Source organism: Ornithorhynchus anatinus, chromosome 3 (assembly GCF_004115215.2).
Source record: "Ornithorhynchus anatinus isolate Pmale09 chromosome 3, mOrnAna1.pri.v4, whole genome shotgun sequence".
NCBI classification, from domain to species: Eukaryota; Metazoa; Chordata; class Mammalia; order Monotremata; family Ornithorhynchidae; genus Ornithorhynchus; species Ornithorhynchus anatinus.
This window is the reverse complement of record NC_041730.1, coordinates 18667118-18690293: the sequence shown is the minus strand read 5'-3', so window position 1 is coordinate 18690293 and position 23176 is coordinate 18667118. Positions and strand designations below refer to the sequence as shown.

The window sequence follows — 23176 nt, the reverse complement described above, 5'->3', positions numbered from 1 at the left end:
AGATGGGGAGAGGCAGAGGAAAGTGGGGTGAGACAGAGGGAGGTGACGAAAGGCAGAGGGAGATGGAGAGGGGCAGAGGAAGGTACAGTCAGGTAAAGGGAGGAAGAGCTAAACAAAGCAGAGACAGAACCAGAAAACATATAAAAGGGGGAGGGGGTATGGAGAAGGAGGAGAGAGGAGGCAAGAGAGAATGTAGAGCCTTTCTCTGTGGACAAGTTTTGTTCTCCATTTTGATTTCCACAAAAGAGAGATAATGAGCAGAGTTCACGCATACATCGGAACTAGTCAGTCCTGCATATGATATTTTCCTCCTTCATGATTCCGAATGACGATGATGATGATGATGGTAACAATAACTGTGGTATTTGTTAAGACCTTACTGTGTGCCAGGCACTGTACTGAGCTCTGGGGTGGATACAAGCAAATCAAGTTGGACACAGTCCCTGTCCCACATGGGGCTCACAGTCTCAATCCCCATTTTATAGATGAGGTCACTGAGGCCCAGAGAAGTGAAGTGACTTGCCCCAAATCACGCAGCATAAAGGGGAAAAGCGAGGATTAGAATCCATGAGCTCTGACTCTCAGGCCTGTGCTCTATCCACTAGGCTAAGCTGATGACTAAATTATTGTTGATCACTCCTATAGATATACTGATCTATGTTGTAGATAGTGTAGAACCCCATGTAATAAAGTATAGTCAACAGAGAGCAGAAAGAGGAACAGCATAGCCAGCAGTGGATAGAGCATGGGCCTGGGAGTCAGAACAGCCTGGATTCTCATCCCAGGTCCACCACATACCTGCTCTGTGCCTTTGGGCAAGTCACTTCACTTCTTAATGCCTCAGTTACTTCAATTGCAAAATGGGGATTGAAACTATGAGCCCCATGTGAGACATGGCTATGTTCAGTGTGCATCTACCCCAGCGCTTAGTACAGTGCCTGGCACATAGTAAGCACTTATCAAATACCATAAAAAAGGCCAAAAAACTGAGTCAGAAGTTCTGGGTTTTAATTCCAACTCTGCTTCTGGCCTGCAGTGTGATCGTAGCCAAGTGACCTAACTTCTCTGTTCCTCAGTTCCCTCTTCTGTAAAGTGGGAATGATAATAGCTGCCTTTCCCTATGTCAGGGATGTAGAAGCAGCGTGGCTAGAGAAACAGCGTGGCTCAGTGGAAAGAGCCTGGGCTTGGGAGTCAGGGGCCATGGGTTTGAATCCCAGCTCTGCCACTTGTCAGCTGTGTGACTGTGGGCAAGTCACTTCACTTCTCTCTGCCTCATTTACCTCATCTGTAAAATGGGGATTAACTGTGAGCCTTACGTGGGACAACCTGATGACACTGTATCTATCCCAGCACTTAGAACAGTGCTCTGAACATAGTGAGTGCTTAACAAATACCAACGTTATTATTAGTATTGTGAAAAAGCTTTGGAAAATTAAAAGTACTATACAAATGCCAAGAATTATCATTATGACACTCAATCTCTAATTACATTTTTTTCCTCAAAGTCAACCTTTTTTTTTAACAGTGTATGTTAAGCTACATTCCGGATACTGTACTAAGTACTGGGAGAGATACAAGCTTATCAGGTTGGACCTTTGAGAAGTCCTTCTACCCAGTGGAAATGGAAAACCACACCAGGTTGAAAGAATTTTCCTTCTTAGCAGTTACGGAGTTTCGGGAGCTGGAGATTTTCCTGTTTGTAGCGTTCCTCACAGTGTATGTAACAGCCGTGCTGGGAAACTTGCTTATTGTGGTCACTGTGACCAAAGAGTTTCTTCTCCACACACCCATGTACTTCCTCCTTCGGAACAAGGCAGTCCTGGATATAATTTTTCCTTCCATCATGTTTCCCAAGTTCCTGGTCGACCTTCTGTCTGAGAGAAAGACCATCTCCTTCAACGGCTGCATGACTCAGATATTTTTCTTCCACTTCATCGGGGGAGCTGATATCTTCTTCCTCTCAGTGATGGCATTAGACCGATACCTCGCCATCTCTAGGCCGCTGCGCTACGTGACCCTCATGAATCAGGAAACGTGGATGGGGCTGATCATGGCTTCATGGGTGGGTGGGGGTTTGCATTCAATAGTTCAGATCATTCTGATGCTCTCTTTACCCTTCTGTGGCCCCAACGTCCTTCAAGCTTTCTACTGTGATGTCCCCCAGGTCCTCAAACTTGCCTGCACCGACACGTCTACTCTCGAGCTGTTGATGATCTCCAACAACGGATTGGTGACTTCACTCTGGTTCCTCCTGCTGCTGGGATCCTACGCGGCCATCTTGGTGATGCTAAGGTCCCGCCCGGGAGAAGGAAGGAGCAAAATGCTCTCCACCTGCTCCTCCCACATCATGGTGGTGACTCTCCACTTTGTGCCAAGCATCTACATCTACTGCCGTCCCTTCACCGCCCTGCCCATGGACACAGCTGTTTCCCTCACCAACACTGGGGTCACCCCCATGTTGAACCCCATGATATATGCCCTGAGGAACCAGGAGATGAGGACAGCCATGAGGAGATTAAAAAGACGACGTGACTTCTGAAGGGGGATTAGTATTGAGAGTCAGAACGAGGTGAGGGGGAAGCAAAAAATAATATGGCTTGAAGCAAACCGTCGGGCCTCTAGGGGGGATTCCAAAAGGATTCATGGCAGGAGTTCTCCCTGAAACACAGAGTGGCAAAGTGCTTCCCCATGTCTCCAGGTGAAGGTGAAAAATGGCAGAATTTGGGGAACCCCAAGTCTAGAAAACAGCACGTGAAGAATGAGGCAAGCTGCAACAATTCAGTTTCTCCTCAGTTTCATTGTCCAGTCTATACATGCTCTTGGATCTTCTCCTCCTGCGAGCTACCCATCTTTGACCAAGGTCCTGCCCATTTCTGGAATCCCTAATAGGTGGGAAGGAAATGAGATGGGGGCATATCGATTACTTGTCACATTGACTCAAGAGGAAGTTATGGTGGAGAAAGAGCTTGAAATTAAAGGCTAAAAGTCAGTCAATCACATTTATTGAGCGCTTACCGTGTGCGGAGTACTGTACTAAGCAGTTGGGAGAGTACAATGAAACAATAAACGGACACATTCCCTGCCCACAGCGAGCTTACAGTCTAGAGGGGGAGGTTGGATTTCAACTGTCCAGATTCTTCAGGTCTCCCATGCCCTCTTTTATCCAGATTTGACTCTACATATTCATTGCAGGCAAAAGTCCTATGTAACTATTTGCTTCCCTCTCTCTGACCATGATGTTATTGCCTGTCTGGCATTAAAACCATTTGCTCAGGTTCATTCTAGGATCTTCTGCAATTTAAAAGATTCCAAGATAGCTTCAGACTTGTCTTGCGTTGCAGGGATTCCCCACGATGATTAGGAGTGGGTGTTTGAAGGCGTAACTGCCCACTTTCCCAAATCAGCGCTATGATTTATGGTCAGGGTGATTTTGTCGGATCCGGTCATCCTAGTTAGCTTGTTGAATGAACGACTGCCTGGCTCACTGCAAAAGTCAGAATTCTGGGCCCCACAAATCCCCAACTGCTTGTTAACTAAACAACATTTCCTATGGATTGAGCACAAACACTTCACTCCTCTGATGCCAACCTTCTCACTGTACCTCGACCGCCGACCTCTTGCCCACATCCTGCCTCTTGCCTGGAATGCCCTCCCTCTTTATATCTGACAGACAATTACTCTCCCCACCTTCAAAGCTTTATTGAAGGCCCATCTCCTCCAAGAGGCCTTCCCTGACTAAGGCCTCCTTTCCTCTTCTCCCACTCCATTCTGTGTTGCTTTGACTTGCTCCCTTCATTCGTCTTCCCTCCCCTTCCCACAGCACTTGTGTACATTTCTGTAATTTGGTTTATATTAATGTCTGTCTCTCCCTCTAGACTGTAGGCTCACTGTGGGGAGGGAATGTGTCGGTTATAAGGTACTCTCCCAAATGCTTAATACAGTGCTCTGCAACAGTAAGGGCTCAATAAATACCTTTGGCTGAATGACCAACCTTGCATCTCTCCCCTGCCCCACCTCGACTCTTTCCAGCTCCTTTGTTGTCCTCACCTCCTCAAATTCCCTCCAAATTTGCTTTCCAAACACCTTTAATACTAACTCTCTTCCCAAATCCCAAGCCCAACATTGCCCCAAAAACCTCTATTCTCCCCAATATCGTCTCTAGTGTCTACCTCTCGCTTAAAACTCCTCTCTACATGTTGACCCTCTCCCAGCCCACAAATTCAATGACTCCTAACTTCATTACTTTCCCCATTATGTCATTTCTACATCGACTCTTTTTCTCTTTTTTCTTCTTTCTGCTGGTCTCCCCTCTGTCTCTTCTCCTCTCTCACAAGCAAGTCACTTCACTTCTGTAAAATGGGAATTCAAAACTTGTCCCCCTCCTACTTTGACTTTGACTGTGCGCCCCATTTAGGACAGGGGCTGTGTCTTTTGTATCTCCCCCAGTGCTCAGTACAGTGCTGGGCACACAGTAAATGCTTAACAATGCTTATTAACATCTTTATTGTTGTTTTTAGCCTATAGTTGCGGCAAGAACTTCTTCAGGCTTCTACCCTCCACTTCCTCACAAGCCAAAACCATCTTTGCTTTTTCCTATGAATCTGTACCCTGTGATGGTGCATTCTCCTTGTTTTCAGGTGAAGAAAATCTGGCACAGATATGCTAAATAATAACCACAGTCACATTATTAATCAGTGACCGAGTTGGACCAAGAACCTCGTTCTCTTGATTTCCAGATCATCAGCAACATCAACTGTATTTTATTTAGCATTTATCATATGCGGAGCACTCTGCTCCGTGGAACTACAAAAGAAGATGAGATCAGTGCCAATCCAAAGAATTACAAATCTCTCTTTTCATCTCTTTTCTTTAATCTCTTTTCCTTTTAATCCAACAGACAGTCCTGGGGGGACATAGCTGAAGAAATGTACAGAGGTCTGGGGGATTTATACATTTCCCAACCTTATGATTATTATTATTATTTGTTAAGCACTTTCTATGTGTCAAACACTGTTCTAAGCACTGGACTAAATGCCAGTTAATCAGGTCAGACACAGTCCCTGTCCCACAAGAGACTCACATCACAGCCTAAGTAGGAGGGAGTTCAGATATTGAATCCCCATTTTACAGATGAGGAAACTGAGGCCCAGGGAAGTGAAGTGATCTGCTCAAGGTCACAGAACAGACAAGCGGCAGAGCTGGGATTAGAACCCAGGGCCTCTGACTCCCAGGCCTGTGCGCTTTCCACTAGGCCACCCTACTCCCATCACAATCTGCTGCTTGGCCCCTTAGATTTTGCCTTTATCCTTGGCTCCTCTCCTTTTCCTCTCTCTACCACACGGTTAAACATTTGACGATGGCATATGAGTCCCAGCGCCTGCCGAGATTCCCTGCTACCGTGGTGGTGGATACGGAGGCCCTTCTCCAGAGGACCATTGCGCGATCAATCAGTCAATCAATCAATCGTATTGAGTGCTTACTGTGTGGACAGCACTATACTAAGCACAAACATGTGGCAGAGCCAGGTCGTTCTGACTCCCAGGTCCATGCTTTATCCACTAGGCCAGGCCGCTTCTCCTCTGGGTCTGATCTGATTACCTTATACTCACCCCAGTGCTAAGGACAGTGCTTAGCACATAGTAAGCACTTAATAAATACCATAGTTATTATATGTGCATATGTGCATATGTGGATGAAGACCGAAATACTTTGGGGTATGGACTCAATAGAGGGGAAATAGGGTGGGGAGAGGAGAAATTTTGAGGATATAAGATGATGATGATGATGGTATTTGTTAAGCACTTACTATGTGCCAGACACTGTACTAAGCACTGGGGTAGAATCAAACTAATCAGGTTGGACAAAGTCATCGTCCCCCATCGGGCTCACACTTTTAATCCCCATTTTACAGATGAGGTAACTCAGGCCTAGAGAAGTCAAATGACTTGCCCAAGGTCACACAGCAGACAAAAGCCAGAACTGGGATTAGAACCCACATCCTTCTGACTCCCAAGCCTGCCCTCTATCTACTAGGCCACGCTGCTTAACCAGGGTGGTCTGGCAGATTTCCAGCAAAAGGGAGCCCCAGGCTGAAGGAATAACAGAGCTAGGAGTGGGAGGTGGGAGAATCAAGAAACTGGGCCACTGTGGACTTTCTGAGAAGCAGAGTCTGGTTCAGGGATTCACAAAGAGACTAATGACTTCCCTGACTAAGTCCTCTTCTCCCACTCCCTTCTGCATCTCCCTGACTAGCTCCCTTCATTTATTCATTTGGAAGTAGCGTGGCTCAGTGGAAAGAGCCCGGGCTTGGGAGTCAGAGGTCATGGGTTCGAATACCAGCTCTGCCACTTGTCAGCTGTGTGACTGTGGACAAGTCACTTAACTTCTCAGTGCCTCAGTGACCTCATCTGTAAAATGGGGATGAAGACTGTGAGCCTCATGTGGGACAACCTGATTACCCTGTATCTCCCCCAGTGCTTAGAACAGTGCTCTGCACATGGTAAGCGCATAATACCAACACCATAATTATTATTATTTATTCTTCCTCCCAGCTTCACACCCCATACGTATATGTATTTTATTTATTCATTTATTCATTTAGGCATATTAATGTCTGTCTCCCCGTCTAGACTGTGAGCTCACTGTGGGCAGGGAATATGTCTGTTTGTGGTTGGATTGTACTCTCCCAAGTACAGTGCCTCGCACACACTAAGCGCTCTATAAATACGACTGAATGAATGAATAATAATGTTGGTATTTATGAATAATGAATGAATTAAGCGTCTTTCCCCTGTGGTACGTCTGGTTGATTAAGGGCCATCTGGCCAGGAGGCAAGTCTTTGGATGTATCTGTGAGTGGGGGGCGGGGGGAGAGCATGTACACAGGCATGTACCAGTCCATGGCTGATGCAAACACCCATTAACTTTTAATAACTCCCTCTGAAACCGCATTGCCAACTGTGGATCTGATCTTTCGGCTACCCCAACCTGTGCAAGAATAATCCCTTTGCTAATTCTATTAGTCCTGGGCCGAGGGAACGGAATATATTAGCAGGGGCACAGAGGAGCAGTGTGGGAGAGCCCTAAGTCCTCCCTTTCAAAAACTGAAGGTAAGTCATAGAGAGGTTTGCCGGATCTGACTTGGAAGAATATTTTAGCCTCTGACCATTGGCTGTGTTCAGGCACCTCCCAAAAACATTTAGGGGTAATAATAAGAACAATAATGATGGTATTTGTTAAGTGCTTACTATGTGCCGAGCTGGGGTACATGACTCCATTTGCACAGTCCAGAAGAGGGGAAATTTCTCTAAGGTTTGAACTCAGGGTTGGGAGTCTTGTGTACATAGAATTTTAACTGAGACATTGCTACTGTTGGGGGGGTTTTGGTTTTTTAATGATATTTGTTAAAGCCCTTATTATGTGCCGGGTCCCGTACTAAGTGTTGGGGTAGGTACAAGCTAATCGTGTTGGACACAGTTCTGCCACGTGGGGCTCACAGTCTTAATCCCCCTTTTACAGATGAGGTAACTGAAGCACAGAGATGTTAAGTGACTTGCCCAAGAGGACACAGTGGAAAAAGGACAGAGCCTGAATTAGAACCCAGGTCCCTCTGACTCCCAGACTTGTGGTCTGCCCACCAGGCCATGCTGCTTCTCCACCTCATCAATGTTTATTAATAGACATTTATTGAGTTCAGAGAATAATAACAATGTTGGTATTTGTTAAGCACTTACTATGTGCAGAGCACTGTTCTAAGCGCTGGGGTAGATACAGGGGAATCAGATTGTCCCACGTGAGGCTCACAGTCTTCATCCCCATTTTGCAGATGAGGTAACTGAGGTACGGAGAAGTGAAGTGACTTGCCCACAGTCACACAGCTGACAAGTGGCAGAGCTGGAATTCGGACCCGTGACCTCTGACTCCCAAGCCCAGGCTCTTTCCTCTGAGCCACGCTGCTTCCCATACACTAAATTAGAGAATCCACTAAGTGTATAGAATACTGTATAATGAATCTCAGAATCACTCCATAAGTGGATACTTCTCCGTGTCTCAGTTATCTCATCTGTAAAATGGGGATTGAGAATGTGAGCCCCATGTGGGACAGGGTCTACGTCCAACCTGATTTGCTTGTCTCCACCCCAGCACTTAGTATTAATAATAATAATGTTGGTATTTGTTAAGCGCTTACTACATGCAGAGCACTGTTCTAAGCGCTGGGGTAGATACAAGGTGATCAGATTGTCCCACCTGAGGCTCACAATTAATCCCCATTTTACAGATGAGGTAACTGAGGCACAGAGAAGTGAAGTGACTTGCCCACAGTCACACAGCTGACAAGTGGCAGAATGGGGATTTGAACCCATGACTTCTGACTCCAAAGCCCGTGCTCTTTCCACTGAGCCACGCTGCTTAGTATAGTGCCTGGCACACAGTAAGTGCTTAACAAGTACCACAATTATTATTATTATTTATGGAGCCCTTTCTGTGTGCAGAGCACTGTACAAAGCACTTGAGAGAGTTCACTACAGTGTGTAGACACCATCTCTGTCCTCAAAGAGTTTACAGTCTAACTTCAAGAATCCAAGGTTCAGTGATGCCTTTCAAATTATCGGAAAGTTAGAAATGAAGGAACAGCACATTGAAAAATTAGGTGAAATTAGAGTAGAGCTAAGTAGGTTTTATTTGGTAGAGTAACTCTGGAGTAGGGAAGCAACTTTTCTGGAGTTTATAGTTCATGTTTGTTTGAACAAGAAAATTTTGTCAAGACAATTTCATAGTCCTCAGGACAGGGAACTCGTCTACCACCTCTAATATAACTTAGTGGAAAGACCACGGTCTTGGGAGTCAGAGGACGTGGGTTCTAAACCCAGCTCTGCCACCTGCCTGCTGTGTGAGCTTGGGCAAGCCGCTTAACTTCTCTGTGCCTCAGTTACCTCATCTGTAAAATGGGGATTAAGGCTGTGAGCCCCACGTGGGATAACCTGATTACCTCGGATCTATCCCAGCGATTAGAACGGTGCTTGGCATATAATAAGCACTTAATAGATGTCATTATTATTATCATCCTGCCTGGATTATAATAACTATGGTATTGGTTAAGGACTTACTATGTGCCAGGCACTGTATCCAAGGCAGGGGTAGACACAACACAATCTGATTAGACACAGTCACTGTTCCACATGGGCTCACAGTCTAATAGGGAAGGAGAACAGGTGTTGAATCCCCTTTTAGAGATGAGGAAACTGGGGTGTGGAGGGGCTAAGTGATTTGCCCAAGATCACACAGTAGGCAAGGGAGAAAGTTAGGATTAGAACCCAAGTCCTCTGACTTTCAGTCCCCTGCTCCTTCAACTAGGCCATGCCACTTCTCATTCTCACTGGGGAATAATCCTGGAAATGATCCTCCCTTTGATGATTCCTTGCACCTTGCCCTCTCTGCTTTCTTTCCTTCCGCTCACATTCTCCCTCCCCTCCCCTCTTCCCTACAGCTCTTCATATCTGGATGGGCTGGGAATTAGGAATACCGGATACTTACCCAACCTCTGCAGGGACTCACTTGAGGTCTTTGAGTCAAGATGCCTCACTGAAGGAGTAGCGTGGCCTACTGGAAAGAGCACAGGCCTGCGAGTCAGAGGACCTGGGTTCTAATTCCTCCTCCACCAAGTAGCTACTGTGTCTCCTTGGGTGAGTCACTTAACTTCTTTGTGCCTTAGTTTTCTCATCTGTAAAATGGAGATTCGATACCTCTTTTCCCTCCTACCTGGACTTTGAACCCCATGTGGGAGCTGATTATCTTGTCTCTACCTCAGTCCTTAGTTCAGTGTTTGGCCGGGAATGTGTCCAGTTCTAATTCTAGAGAAGCAGTATGGCCTACTGGATAGAGCATGGGCCTGGAAGTCGGAAGGATGTGTCTGCTGTGTGACTTCTCTGTGCCTCAGTTCCCTCATCTGTAAAATGGGAATTAAGAGTGTGAGCCCTCAATGGGACAGGGACTGTGTTCAACCCAATTATCTTGTATTTACCCCAGTGCTTAGAACAGTGCCTGACACATAGTAAACGCTTAACAAATACCATAATTATAATTATTCTCTTATATTGTACTCTTCCAAACCTTTAGTACAGTGTTGTACACTTAATAAGCACTCAATAAATACCATTGATTGATTGGCACGTAGTAAACCCTTAATAAATACCTCAATTATATTATTACAGACAGATCGTAAGGTCACGATTCCGGGCAATGAGAATGATGGGAATGAGTCCGACATGATGATCTTGTATCTTGTATCAAGGCCAGCTTCGTGACCTTGGGCAAGTCGCTTAACTTCTCTGTGCCTCAGTTACCTTATCTGTAAAATGGGGATGATGACTGTGAGCCCCACATAGGACAGCCTGATTACCTTGCATCTACCTCAGCACTTAGAACGGTGCTTGGCATGTAGTAAGTGCTTAAAAACTGCCAACATTATTATGATCACCCCAGTGCTTGGAACATCATAAGCACTTAACAAATACCACAGTGATAATGATTATTTAGGTTTAGGCTGCTCTCTGGGGTGGCGGGGGAAGGCAGCATAAAAGGGACAGAAAAGCGAAGGCCTTGGTCAGCAAAGCCCACACCACCCGTTCCCTGGTGGCCCCCGGGTCATCTGACCCTGGCTCATCTGGCCCTGTGGGACAGACAGCCCACCTAATAATTATGGTATTATTATAAGATATATAAGCTTTTAATGAAGCATTACACTGAGCATTAGGGGTAGGTAAGAGATAATCAGATTAAGCAGCCCATTGTATTTAGTGAGTGCTTCCTGGGTGCAGAGCACTGTACTAAGCACTTGGGAAAGTGCAGTGAAACACAGTTATACTTCCCTGCCCCTGTGCAGTCCCTGTCTCTCAATGGACTCACAGTCTGAGTGGGTGGGAGAACAAGTGTTCAATCTCCATTTGACAGATAAGGAAACTTAGGCACAGAGAAGTTAGATGAGTTGCCCAAGGTCACCCAGCAGGCAGTTGGCAGAGCAGGAATTAGAACTCAGATCCTCTGAACACCAGGCCCCGGCTCTTTCCACTGGGCAACACTGTCCACTCACATCTATTCTCACTAACCCCCATCACCCTGCAGAGGCAGGGTAAGAAATTGCCACCAACAGCCAACATCCACCCCCTCACCAACAGGGGAGCTTAGTCAGAAAGTGTGAGGAAAGGTTCGGCAGAATAGGGTGAGTGAGGGGAAAGTTATCAAGGGATTTCCAAGGGTGGCTAAAGAATTCCCAAACTTAGTAGGAAGACACTTTCCTTGTTGCTGACACCTTGCCTGTAATTATCTCTTTTCCTCTCCAGATGTTCTTGGCAGAGGGGGATGGAGGATGGAGCTAGGAAATCACACCAGGGTTTCAGAATTTATTTTCCGGGGACTGACCCAGTCTCGGGAACTGAGCTTCGTCTTATTTGTGTTTTTGTTTGTTTTGTACATCATCACTATTTTGGCAAACCTTCTCATCATTGTCACCGTGACTTGGGAGTCTCGTCTTCACCTGCCAATGTACTTCTTGCTCCGCAATCTGTCCATCCTAGATATCTCCCTTTCTTGCATCACTATTCCCAAGGTCCTGGTGGATCTTCTTTCCAAGAGAAAAGCCATCTCCTTCAACGGCTGCCTCACTCAGATATTTTTCTTCCACCTCCTCGGTGGGACGGATATCTTTTCTCTCTCTGTCATGGCTTATGACAGATACGTGGCCATCTCGAAGCCCCTGCACTATGTAACCATCATGAGCAAGGGGACGTGTTTTGGATTGGTGGCTGCTTCGTGGGTGGGGGGATTTGTGCATTCCGTGGTCCAAATTCTTCTGTTGCTGCCATTACCCTTCTGTGGACCCAATGTCCTAGATGGTTTCTACTGTGATGTCCCCCAGATACTTAAACTTTCCTGCACCAGTGCCTTCTCTACAGAGCTGTTGATGATCTCCAACAACGGTATGATCAGCTCCCTATGGTTCGTATTGCTCATTGGGTCCTACTCAGGGACCTTGGTCATGCTGAGATCTCACTCCGGGGAAGGGAAAAAAAAAGGCATCTCCACCTGCACTTCCCACATGACGGTGGTCACTCTACACTTCGTTTCGTGCATCTACATCTACGCCCGGCCCTTCACCGCTCTGCCTACGGACACGGCAGTGTCCATCACCTTAAATGGAATTATCCCCGTCCTGAACCCCCTCATATACACCTTGAGGAACCACGAGATGATGCTGGCCATGAAGAGACTGAAGAAAAGAGTTACACAGTCAGGAAGGAAATGAAAATCACAATAAACTGGGGGAGAGGCCTGAGAAGGGTTATCGGGTTTTCATTCCATTTTCCCAGTGGGACTTGGTTATGCATTTCAGCCTTGGAGTACGAGATTCAGAAACAGTCAGGGTCATGGTGATATGAGTCACCTTTGGAAGACAAGAGATGCAGAAACAGTCGGGGATTGGTGATATGTGTTAGCCTTGGAGGACAAAAGACTCGGAAGCATTTAGAACCTGTGTCCTACCACAGCTTTGATTTCCCTTGAGTGTCTGTTCTGAGGCTGCAAAGCAAACTCTCAAAATGGTGGAGTGAGTTTTGCCTCCAGAACCCAAGAGAATTGTTTTCTACTCACAGGGCACTTTCTACATGATGATCTCAGAGGGACTCCCCACCTACTATGATAGTCTAGTCTTTACATCACACTGCCCTTCCAAATTTTCTACAACCAAGCAAGAGGAGATAAGAGAATAAGAAACTCTGTGTCAGAAGGAATCTATTTCCCTGCCGGGATTCCTCCGACCAGAAACAATTTGTCCTTCATTTTATTTTTCACTGGTTCAAGAGGAAGGAGAAGCCTTCCACTCACCCTAATCATCTCTTAGTTGCTGGTTTGGTGTGAGGGTGATGTCTTAACCAGTGGAGAAATCTGCAAGGTGAGAAGAGACTATCTTACTATCTGTTATCTGCTATCTTAGGATATGGAAACTAAGTCACTGCAATCCAGTGCAAGGGTGGGTTTGCGAATCACCAGTGAAGGCTGAACTCTGGGTCTCATTTCCTGAGATCAGTTAAGGGTAGATGATGTAGATGATGCTATCTATCCAGGGGGTAAATCAATATTGGTAATTTGGCTGAAGTAGCTCAGTTGGGAGAGCATTAGACTGAAGATCTAAAGGTCCCTGATCTGATCCCAGGATTTGGCAGAGGGTTTTGACTCACAAAAGTAGATTTTTTTTTTTGGTGGTTAGAGTCAGGGGGAGATTTTTGTTTTTTGTTTTGTTGCAAGGACCGGTGTGGAGTTCCTGAAGAGAGCACCAGCTAGGGACAAGCTTGATCTTCAATGACATTCAAATCATTTGGGACCTCAGCATCACTTTTTTAACTCTTCATTATAGCCCCACCCAGAACCCCAATAGGTGTGTCACCCCAAAACCAGGGTTGGTGAGGTTTTGGAGTGAGGGTGACCTGATCCAGCCCCCAGCGCCTATCAGAGAGGATGAACTTCATCCCACAGGGTGGAGAGAGCAGGAATGTGGGGTCAGGGGTGAGGGATGTTGGGAAGAAAGGGAGAAAGAGGTGGAGGGAGAGGGAAGAGGAAGAGAAAGTTGGAATGGTCTTGGTGGTGGCCAGGTGGAAGTAGTGGGGTAGGTTTGGATTCCCAGAATAATGAACTATTGTTTTCTTGTTTGAAATTCTTTGATTTTGGCATGTTTGAACTGAGGGCTGGGAGTCTTGTGTACATAGAGTTTTAATTGAGACATGGATACTGCTGATAATCATTAATAGACATTAATTGAGAGCAGATATTCCACTAGGTGTGGAGAATACTGCATAATGAATCCAGGAATCAATCTACCAGTGGTGTATATGGAGCACTTTCTGTGTGCAGAGCACTGTACTAAGCACTTGGGAGAGAAGACCACTGTGCGTAGACACTATCTCTGCTCTCAAAGAGCTAAAAGTCTAATTTCAAGAATCCACTGTTCAATAATGGCTCTTAAGTTATCGGAAAGTTAGAAATGGGGACACAAAATACTATGAAATTAGGTCAGATTAGAACTAAGTAGGCTTTATTTAGCAGGCTCACTTTGGGGTGAAAAGTGACCTTTCTGGAGCCGATAATTTGTGTTTGTTTAAATAAGAATACTTTTTAAGACAGATTTCACAGTACTCAAGGCAGGGAACGTATCTACCAAGTCTGTTATACTGTACTCTCCAGAGCGGTTAGTACAGTGCTCTGCACATGGTAAGTGGTCAATAAATACCACTGATGATTGACTGATTGCTCACTGCCTTTAATCAGAGCTGGGGGAATGGTCCCAGGATGCATTTATACTGTCATCTCTTATAGGGCTCTCTCTTGGGCTATCTGTCAATCAATCAATCAATCAATCAATAGTATTGATTGAGTGTCTACTATGTGTAGAACACCATACTGAGCACTTGAGAGAGTACTATAGAATTAGTCTAGATCCCCACCCTCAAGGACCTGAAAATTTTAGCCGAGGAAACCGGCACTAAAATAAAGTAAAGAAGCAGAGTGGCTCAGTGGAAAGACCCCGGGCTTGGAAGTCAGAGGTCATGGGTTTGAATCTCAGCTCTGCCACTTGTCAGCTGTGTGACTATGGGCAAGTCACTTCACTTCTCTGTGCCTCATTTACCTCATCTGTAAAATGGGGATTAACTGTGAGCCTCATGTGGGACAACCTGATTATCCTGTATCTACCCCAGTGCTTAGAACAGGGCTCTGCACATAGTAAGCGCTTAATAAATACCAACATCATTATTATTATTATTATAGTGCAGGTAGGAGAAAGCAATTGGAGGTGGGGCGTTCTGGGAGAAATGTGGCCGCTACGGGTTGGAGATGACTCGACGGCAAAAGACAAGATGGGAGGAAGCAATAGACTATAAAAATTAGTACATAAGTGCTATCAAGGTGGGTGGGGGCCGGGTGCGTATCCTAGTGTTTGAGAGGTGCGGAAGCGTTGAAGTGGCCTTTAAGGGGATCCAAGGTGAGGAGGTCAGAAATGAATTGGGGAAGGCCTCCTGGAGGAGGTATGCTGTCAGAAAGACTTTGAAGATGGGGAGAGCAGTGGTGTAGAGGGAGAAGAGATTAAGAGGGGGACAAGCCTGGTTGAATCTCGTCCGGAAATCAGTCAGTCATTCGTATTTATTGAGCGCTTACTGTGTGCAGAGCACTTTACTAAGCACTTGGGAGAGTACAGTAGAACAATATAACAGATGCCAGGCAGATTCAGGAGCAGCAGGTGGCTTCCTCCCTGGCTCACGTCCCCGATAAGGAGATAATAAAAATAATACTAGTAATAATGGTATTTGTTAAGCACTACGTGCAAGGCACTGTACTAAGCCCTGGCGTAGATAGAAGCAAATCGGGTTGGACACAGTCCCTGTCCCATGTAGGCCTCACAGTCTCAACCCCCATTTTGCAGATGAGGTAATTGAGGCACAGAGAAGTAAAGTGACCTGCCCAAGGTCACACAGCAGACAAGTGACAAAGCCAGGATTACAACCCATGACCTTCTGACTGCCAGGCCTGAGCTCTTCCCAAGCTGCTTCTCTGATGGCACCACCATCCTCCCTGTCTCACAGCATTGACAGTTGGGGCTAAAGCTCGGGCTAGGGCTAGGATTAGGATTAGAGTTAAAGTTTGGGTTGCGGTTTAAGTACCATTACAAACTTGACAATTCCACTGGATCAGGATCTAGCAACTCTCGAATGCTCAACTTTAGAAAAGGGAGGCCAGGTCTCACAGCACCCCTAGCTCAGAAAGAGGTGGAGGGCATCTTAATTAATGGTCAAGCACTTACTCTGTGCTAAACACTGTACTAAGCACTGGGGTAGATACAAGATAATCAGGCTGGACACAGTCCCTGTCCCACGTGGGACTCACAATCTAAGGAGGGAGTATGATTTAATCCCCAGTTTACAGGTGAGAAAACAAAGGCACAGAAAAGTGAAGCGACTTGCCCAAAGTCACTCGGTAGGCAAGGGAAAGAAAAGGATTAGAACCCAGGTCCTCTGACTTTCAGTCCCCTGCTCCTTCCACAAGGCCACACCACTTCTCATTCTAACTGGGGAATAAACCTGGAAATGATCCTCTCTCTGATGCCTCCTTGCTCCTGTTCCTCTCTGCTATGCTCCCTTCGGCTCTCACTTTCCCTCCCCTCCCCTCTTCCCTACAGCTCTTTGTAGCTGGGTGGGCTGAGAATTAGGAGTTCTGAAAACTTACCCAACCGCTGAAGAGACTCACTTGAGATTTTTGATTCTAGAGGCCTCACTGCAGGAGCAGCGTGGGAAGCAGCGTGGCTCAGTGGAAAGAGCCTGGGCTTCGGAGTCAGAGGTCATGAGTTCGACTTCCGGCTCTGCCACTTGTCAGCTGTGTGACTGTGGGCAAGTCACTTGACTTCTCTGTGCCTCAGTTACCTCATCTGTAAAATGGGGATTAACTGTGAACCTCACGTGAGACAACCTGATTTCCCTGTATCTCCCCCAGTGCTTAGAACAGTGCTCTGCACATAGTAAGCGCTTAACAAATACCAACATTATTATTATTACTGGAAAGAGCATGGGCCTGGGAGTCAGAGGACCTGGGTTCTAATTCCTGCTCCACCACATACCTGCTGTGTCTCCTTGGGCAAGTCACTTAACTTCTCTGTGTCTTAGTTTCTTCAACTGTAAAGTGGAGATTCGATCCCTCTTCTCTATCCTGCTTGGACTGTGAGCCCTATATGGGACCTGATTATCTTATTTCTACCTTAGTGTTTAGTTCAGTGCTTGGCGGGGAAAGTGTCCACTAGTTCTGGTGTATTGTACTCTCTCTAGGGCTTAGCACAGGGCTGTGTAGTTAGGAAGCACTCAGTAAATACCACAGACTGTTTGACTGACAGATTGGCACATAGTAAGCACTTATCGAATACCGCAATTATCCTTATTACAGACAGCTCATTTTGGCAGAGAGAATGATGAATGGAAATGAGTCTGACCTGATTATCTTGTATCTACCCCAGTGCTTGAAGTATCGTAAGCTCTTAATGAATACCACAGTGATAATTAGTATCCCAAGCCTGGACTAGGCTGCTCTCTGAGACAGAGTTCAGCATAAAAGGAGACTGAGAAGCAGAGGCCCTGATCAGCAAGGCCCACCCACCCACTGCCCTGGTGGCCCCCGGCTAAGCTTTTTTGTGTCATCTGGCCCTCTGGGACTGACAGTCCCACACAATAATCTTGGCATTTAGTAAGCTCTGTGTCAAGCGCTGTACTAAGCACTGGGGGTATATAAAAGATAGGTCAACCAGTCAATTGTATTTCTTGAGCACTTCCTGGGTGCAGAGCACTGTACTAAGGACTCTTGCAAATGTACTTTACTAAGCACTTGGGAGAGTACAATTTAACAAAGTTGTTATACTTCTCTGCCCAGTGCTGTCTAAGTGGGTGGGAGAACAGGTGTTTAATCCCCATTTTCAGATAAGGGAACTGAGGCGCAGAGAAATTGGATAGCTTGTCCAAGGTTACCCAGCAGACAGTTGAGAACAAAGGATTAGAACCCAGGTCCTCTGACTCCCGGGCCCTGGGTCTTTCACTGAGCGACAATGTCCATTCGCTTATCTTCTCAGAAACCCCATCACCCTGCAGAGGCAGAGTAAGGCACTGTCATCAATAACCAACTTCCACCCCCTCACCGAGAAGGAACTTTAGCCAGAAAGTGTGAGGAAAAGTTTGGCAGAAAAGGGAGGGCTAGGGGAATGTTACCAAAGGATTTCCAAGGTCAGCTAAAGAATTCCCAAACATAATAGGAAGCCACTTTCCTTTAATGAGACCTGGTCTACATTCATCTCATTTCCTCTCCAGGTGTTCTTGGAAGAAGAGGATGGAGAATGGATCTAGGAAATCACACCAGGGTTTCAGAATTTATTTTCCGGAGACTGACCCAGTCTCGGGAACTGAGCTTCGCCTTATTTGTGCTTTTGTTCGTTTTGTTTGTGATAAACATGTTGGCAAACCTCCTCATCATTGTCACCGTGACTTGGGAGTCTCGTCTCCACGTGCCCATGTACTTCTTGCTCCGCAATCTGTCCATCCTAGATATCTCCCTTTCCTGCATCACTATTCCCAAGGTCCTGGTGGATCTTCTTTCCAAGAGAAAAGCCATCTCCTTCAACGGTTGCTTCACTCAGTTATTTTTCTTCCACTTCCTCGGTGGGGCAGATATTTTTTCTCTCTCTGTCATGGCGTATGATCGATATATAGCAATCTCGAAGCCCCTGCACTATGTAACCATCATGAGCAAGGAGACGTGTTTTGGATTGGTGGCTGCTTCGTGGGTGGGGGGATTTGTGCATTCCATGGTCCAAATTCTTCTGTTTCTGCCTTTAGCATTCTGTGGACCCAACGTCCTAGATGGTTTCTTCTGTGATGTCCCCCAGATACTCAAACTTTCCTGCACCAATGCCGTCACTACCGAGCTGCTGACCCTCTCCAACAACGGCTCCATACTCTCCCTGTGGTTCGTCCTGCTCATCGGGTCCTACGTAGTCACCTTGGCCATGCTGAGATCTTACTCCGGGGAAGGGAAAAAAAAAGCCAGCGCTACCTGCACTTCCCACATGACGGTGGTCACTCTGCACTTCGTTCCGTATATCTACATCTACGCCCGGCCCTTCACCGCCCTGCCTATGGACACGGCAGTGTCTATCACTTTAACTGGAATTATCCCCGTCCTGAATTCCATCATATACACCTTGAGGAACCATGAGATGATGCTGGCCATGAAGAGACTGAAGAAAAGAGTTTCACATTTGGACAGGGAATGAAAATCAACATAAACGGCCTCTACTCCATTCTAATCCTCCTCAACCTCTCATGCTGTTGACCACTCCCTTCTGGAAATATATCCAACCCTGGCTTCGTGGACACCGGCCTCTTGTGGTTCTCTTCCTAGCTCTCTGGCTGCTCGTTCTCAGTCCCTTTTGGGGGCTCCTTCATTCATTCATTCAATCGTATTTATTGAGTGCTTACTCTGTGCAGAGCACTGTGCTAAGCGCTTGGAAAATACAATGCCTCCTCTGCTTCCCACCCCCTCACTGTGGGTATCCTTAAAGGTTCAGTTCTGTGTTCCCTCCTATTCTCCATCTACACCCACTTGGAGAAAACACAGCTTCAACTCCCACCTCTTTTGGGATGTTCCCCATATCTTCATCTCCAGCCCAGATTTCTTTTCCTCTCCGCAGTCTTGCATTTCCTCCTGCCTTCAAGACATCTCTACTTGGATGTCCTCCCATCTCCTCTAACATGCCCAAAACAGAACTTCTTACCTTCTCACCCAAACCCTGCCCTTCTCTTGACTCTCCCATCACTGTAGATGACACCACCATCCTTTCTGTCTCACAAGCCTGTAACCATAGCATCATCCTTAACTTCTTTCTCTCTTTCAACCCACATATTCAATCCGTCACTAAATCCTGTCAGTCCCACCTTCACAACATAGCTAAAATTTGATCTTTTCTCACCTTCCAAACTGGTACCATGTTAATACTCATCCTATCCTGCAAGGATAACTGCATCAGCCTCCTTCCTGACCTCCCTGCCTCCTGTCTTTCCCCATTCCAGTCCATAATTCACTCTGCTGTCTGGATCATTTTTCTAAAAAAAGGGTTAAGGCCATGTTTCCCCTTTCCTCAAGAACCGCCAGTGGTTAGTCATTCATTCATTCATTCATTCATTCATTCAATAGTCTTTATTGAGCGCTTACTATGAGCAAAGCACTGTACTAAGCACTTGGAATATACAAATCAGCAACAGATAGAGCCAGTTCCTGCCCATTGACGGGCTTACAGTCTAATCGGAGAGACAGACAAACAAAAACAATAGCAATAAATAGAATCAAGGGGATGTACATCTCATTAAAATCAAGGTGATGTACATCTCATTAAAAAAATAAATAGGGTAATAAAAATATATACAAATCCACCTCCTCATCATATAGAAACTCCTCACCATTGGCTTTAAAGCAATCACCTTGCCCCCTCCTACCTCACCTCACTACTCTCCTACTACAACCCAGTCCACATATTTTGCTCCTCTAGTGCTAACCCCCTCACTTTACTTTGACTTTACTTTACTTTACTCTTCTATCTCACCACTGACCTCTCGCCCACGTCCAGCCTCTGGCCTGGAATGCCCTCCCTCCTTATATCCGACAGTCAATTATTCTCTCCCTCTTCAGAGCCTTATTGAAGGCACATTTCCTCCAAGACACCATCCCTGACTAAGCCTTCCTTTCCTCTTCTCCCACTCCCTCCTGCATCCCCTTGACTTGCTCCCTTTTTTCATCTCCCCATCAACCCCACAGTACTTACATATAGGTATCAGTAATTAATTTATTTATATTAATGTCTGTCTCCCCCTCTAGACTGTAAGCTCAATGTGGGAAGGTAATGTGTCTGTTATATTATTGTACTGTACACTCCCAGGTACAGTACTGTGCTCAGCACACAGTAAGGACTCAATAAATATGATTGACTAACTGACTGAAATGAATCAGGGAAGGCCTCCTCGAGGAGAAATGCTATCAGAAGGGCTGTGAAGATGGGGGGAGTAGTGGCTTGGTGGGAGAAGAGATTAAGAGGGGTTTTGACTGAGAGAGAACTGAAAATGGTTATCGAGTATTTCCACAACTTCCCGAAAGGGATTTGGTGATATGGACCAGCCTTGAAAGACAAGAGACTCAGAAACAGTTTGAACCTGCGTCCTCCAACCATGACTTTAATTTCCCTTGAGTGTCTGTTGTGAGACCTCAAACCATACTGCCAAAATGGTGGAGTGAATTTTGCCTCCAGAACCCAGGAGAATTCTTTTCTACTCACAGGGCACTTTCCACATGAAGATCTCAGAGGGACTCCCCGCCGACTACTATAGCCTAATCCTTACATCACCTTGCCCTTCCACATTTTCTACAGCCGAGCCCAGAGGACATAAAAGATTAAGAACCTTGGTATTGGAAGGAATCTAGTGCCCTGCAGGGATTCCTCCAAGTAGGAACGATTTGTCCTTTATTTTATTTTTCACTGGCACAAGTGGAAGGAGCAGCCTTCCGCTCATCCTAATCATCTCTTAGATGCTGGTTTGGTGCAAGGCTGATGTTTTAACCGGTGGAAAAACCTGCAAGGTGAGAAGAGACAGTAGAGCTACTATCTCAGGATATGGAACCAAAGTTGCTGCAATCCAGTGCAAGGGTGGGTATGCGTCTCACCAGTGAAGGTTGACATCTGAATCTCATTTCCTGGGCATGGTTTATGATAGATGATGCTATCTATTGAGGGGGTAAATCAGTACTGGTAATTTGGGTGAAATAGCCAAGTTGAGAGAATGTTAGACTGAAAATCTCAAGTCCCTGGTTTGAACCCGGGTTACGACAGAGGGTTTTGTGTCACGGAAGTGGATTTTTAGGTGGGGGTGAGATCAGGGTGGAGATTTTCTTTTGCTTTGTTTTGTTGCAAGGATGAGTGCAATGCTTCTGAGGAGAGTACCAACTAAGGCTAAACTCCATTCTTTATTGGCATTCAAACCATTTGGGACCTCAGCATCATTTTTGAGCTCTTCATTATAGCCCCACCCACCAGGAACCTAACTTCTCTGTGGGAACTTAACTTTTTCATGCCTTGGTTTCCTCATCTTCCTCATTATAGTCACAGTGACTTGGGAATCTTTTTTCTATCTGCCCATGTATTTCTTGCTCTGCAATCCATCCATCCTAGATATCTCCTTTTCCTAGGAAAACTAAGATTGGTGAGGACATGGTGGGAAGGCAACCTAATCCAGTCCCCAACCCCACTATCCAAGAGGATGAACCTCATCCTGAGTGACCATGGGAATGCAGGGCACAAAGATTGTGAATGCAAGGTCTTGGGTGAGGATTTTACAGATCAGGCTAAAGCTTGGGTTAGGGTTTTGGTTAAAATGATACAAATAAAGACTTGGCAATTCCACTGGGTCTCTTGAATGCTCAATTTTAAAAATGGGAAAGCACATCTCACAGCATGCCTCGCTCAGAAAGAGGTGGGGGACATCCTAATTAATTAATTATTGGTCTAGCACTTATTCTGTGCCAGGCACTGTACTAAGCACTGGGGTAGATAAAACATAATTAAACTGGACACAGTCCCTTCCCACATGAGGCTCAAAATCCAAGTAGGAAGGAGTATGATTTAATTCCCAGGTTACAGATGAGGAAACTAAGGTACAGAAAATTGAAGCGACTTGTCCCAAGTCACTCAGTAGGCAAGAGAAAGAGAGGGATTAGAACCCAGGTCCTCTAACTTTCAGTCCCCTGCTCCTTCCACTAGGCCATGCCACTTCTTATTCTAATTGGAGAATAAACCAGGAAATGATCCTCTCTCTGATGCCTCCTTGCTCCTGTTCCTCTCTGCTATGCTCCCTTCGGCTCTCACTTTCCCTCCCCTCTTCCCTACAGCTCTTTGTAGCTGGGTGGGCTGAGAATTAGGAGTTCTGAAAACTTACCCAACCGCTGAAGAGATTCACTTGAGATTTTTGATACAAGAGGCCTCATTGCAGGAGCAGCATGGCCTATTGGAAAGAGCAGGGGCCTGGGAGTCAGAGGACCTGGGTTCTAATTCTTGCTTCACCACATACCTGCTGTGTCTCCTTGGGCAAGACACTTAACTTCTCTGTGCCTTAGTTTCTTCATCTGTAAAGTGGAGATTAGATCCCTCTTCTCCCCACTGCTTGGACTTTGAGTCCCATGTGGGACCTGATTATCTTGTCTCTACCTTAGTGGTTAGTGCTTGGCAGGGAGTGTCCACTAATCGTGTTGTATTGTTCTCTCCCTAGGGCTTAGCACAGGACTCTGTCGTTAGGAAGCACTCAGTAAATACCACTGACTGATTGACTGACAGATTGGCACATGGTAAGCACTTACCAAATACCACAATTATCCTATTGCAGACAGCTCATTTAGGCAGTGAGAATGATGGATGGGAATGAATCTGACCTGATTATCTTGTATCTGCCCCAGTGCTTGGAACATCTTAAGCTCTTAATGAATGCCACAGTGACAATTAGTATCCCAAGCTTGGTCTAGGCTGCTCTCTGAGACAGGGGACAGCATAAAAGGGGACTGAGAA

General features: G+C 46.0%; 3 protein-coding genes across 3 annotated transcripts; all 3 read left to right on the top strand.

Annotated features, from left to right (window-relative positions):
* Positions 1 to 1412: 1412 nt before the first annotated feature.
* On the top strand, positions 1413 to 2994 carry LOC100074553 (olfactory receptor 4D6). The gene has a single exon (XM_001506101.4). It carries the CDS (start codon positions 1529 to 1531, stop codon positions 2537 to 2539), a length of 1011 nt encoding a protein of 336 aa, XP_001506151.3. The 5' UTR covers positions 1413 to 1528; the 3' UTR covers positions 2540 to 2994.
* Positions 2995 to 11365: 8371 nt separating this feature from the next.
* LOC100074511 (olfactory receptor 4D9-like) lies at positions 11366 to 12301 on the top strand. Its single transcript, XM_001506065.3, has one exon. The coding sequence runs from the start codon at positions 11366 to 11368 to the stop codon at positions 12299 to 12301; it is 936 nt and encodes a 311-aa protein (XP_001506115.3).
* A 5610-nt stretch (positions 12302 to 17911) lies between these two features.
* LOC100074469 (olfactory receptor 4D9-like) lies at positions 17912 to 18981 on the top strand. Its single transcript, XM_007670613.3, has one exon. The coding sequence runs from the start codon at positions 17912 to 17914 to the stop codon at positions 18845 to 18847; it is 936 nt and encodes a 311-aa protein (XP_007668803.3). The 3' UTR covers positions 18848 to 18981.
* The last annotated feature ends 4195 nt before the right edge of the window (positions 18982 to 23176 follow it).

Bases quoted from the DNA above. Each gene is read 5' to 3' on its own strand.
- LOC100074553 (XM_001506101.4), top strand. From the start codon at position 1,529: ATGTTAAGCTACATTCCGGATACTGTACTAAGTACTGGGAGAGATACA.
- LOC100074511 (XM_001506065.3), top strand. From the start codon at position 11,366: ATGGAGCTAGGAAATCACACCAGGGTTTCAGAATTTATTTTCCGGGGA.
- LOC100074469 (XM_007670613.3), top strand. From the start codon at position 17,912: ATGGATCTAGGAAATCACACCAGGGTTTCAGAATTTATTTTCCGGAGA.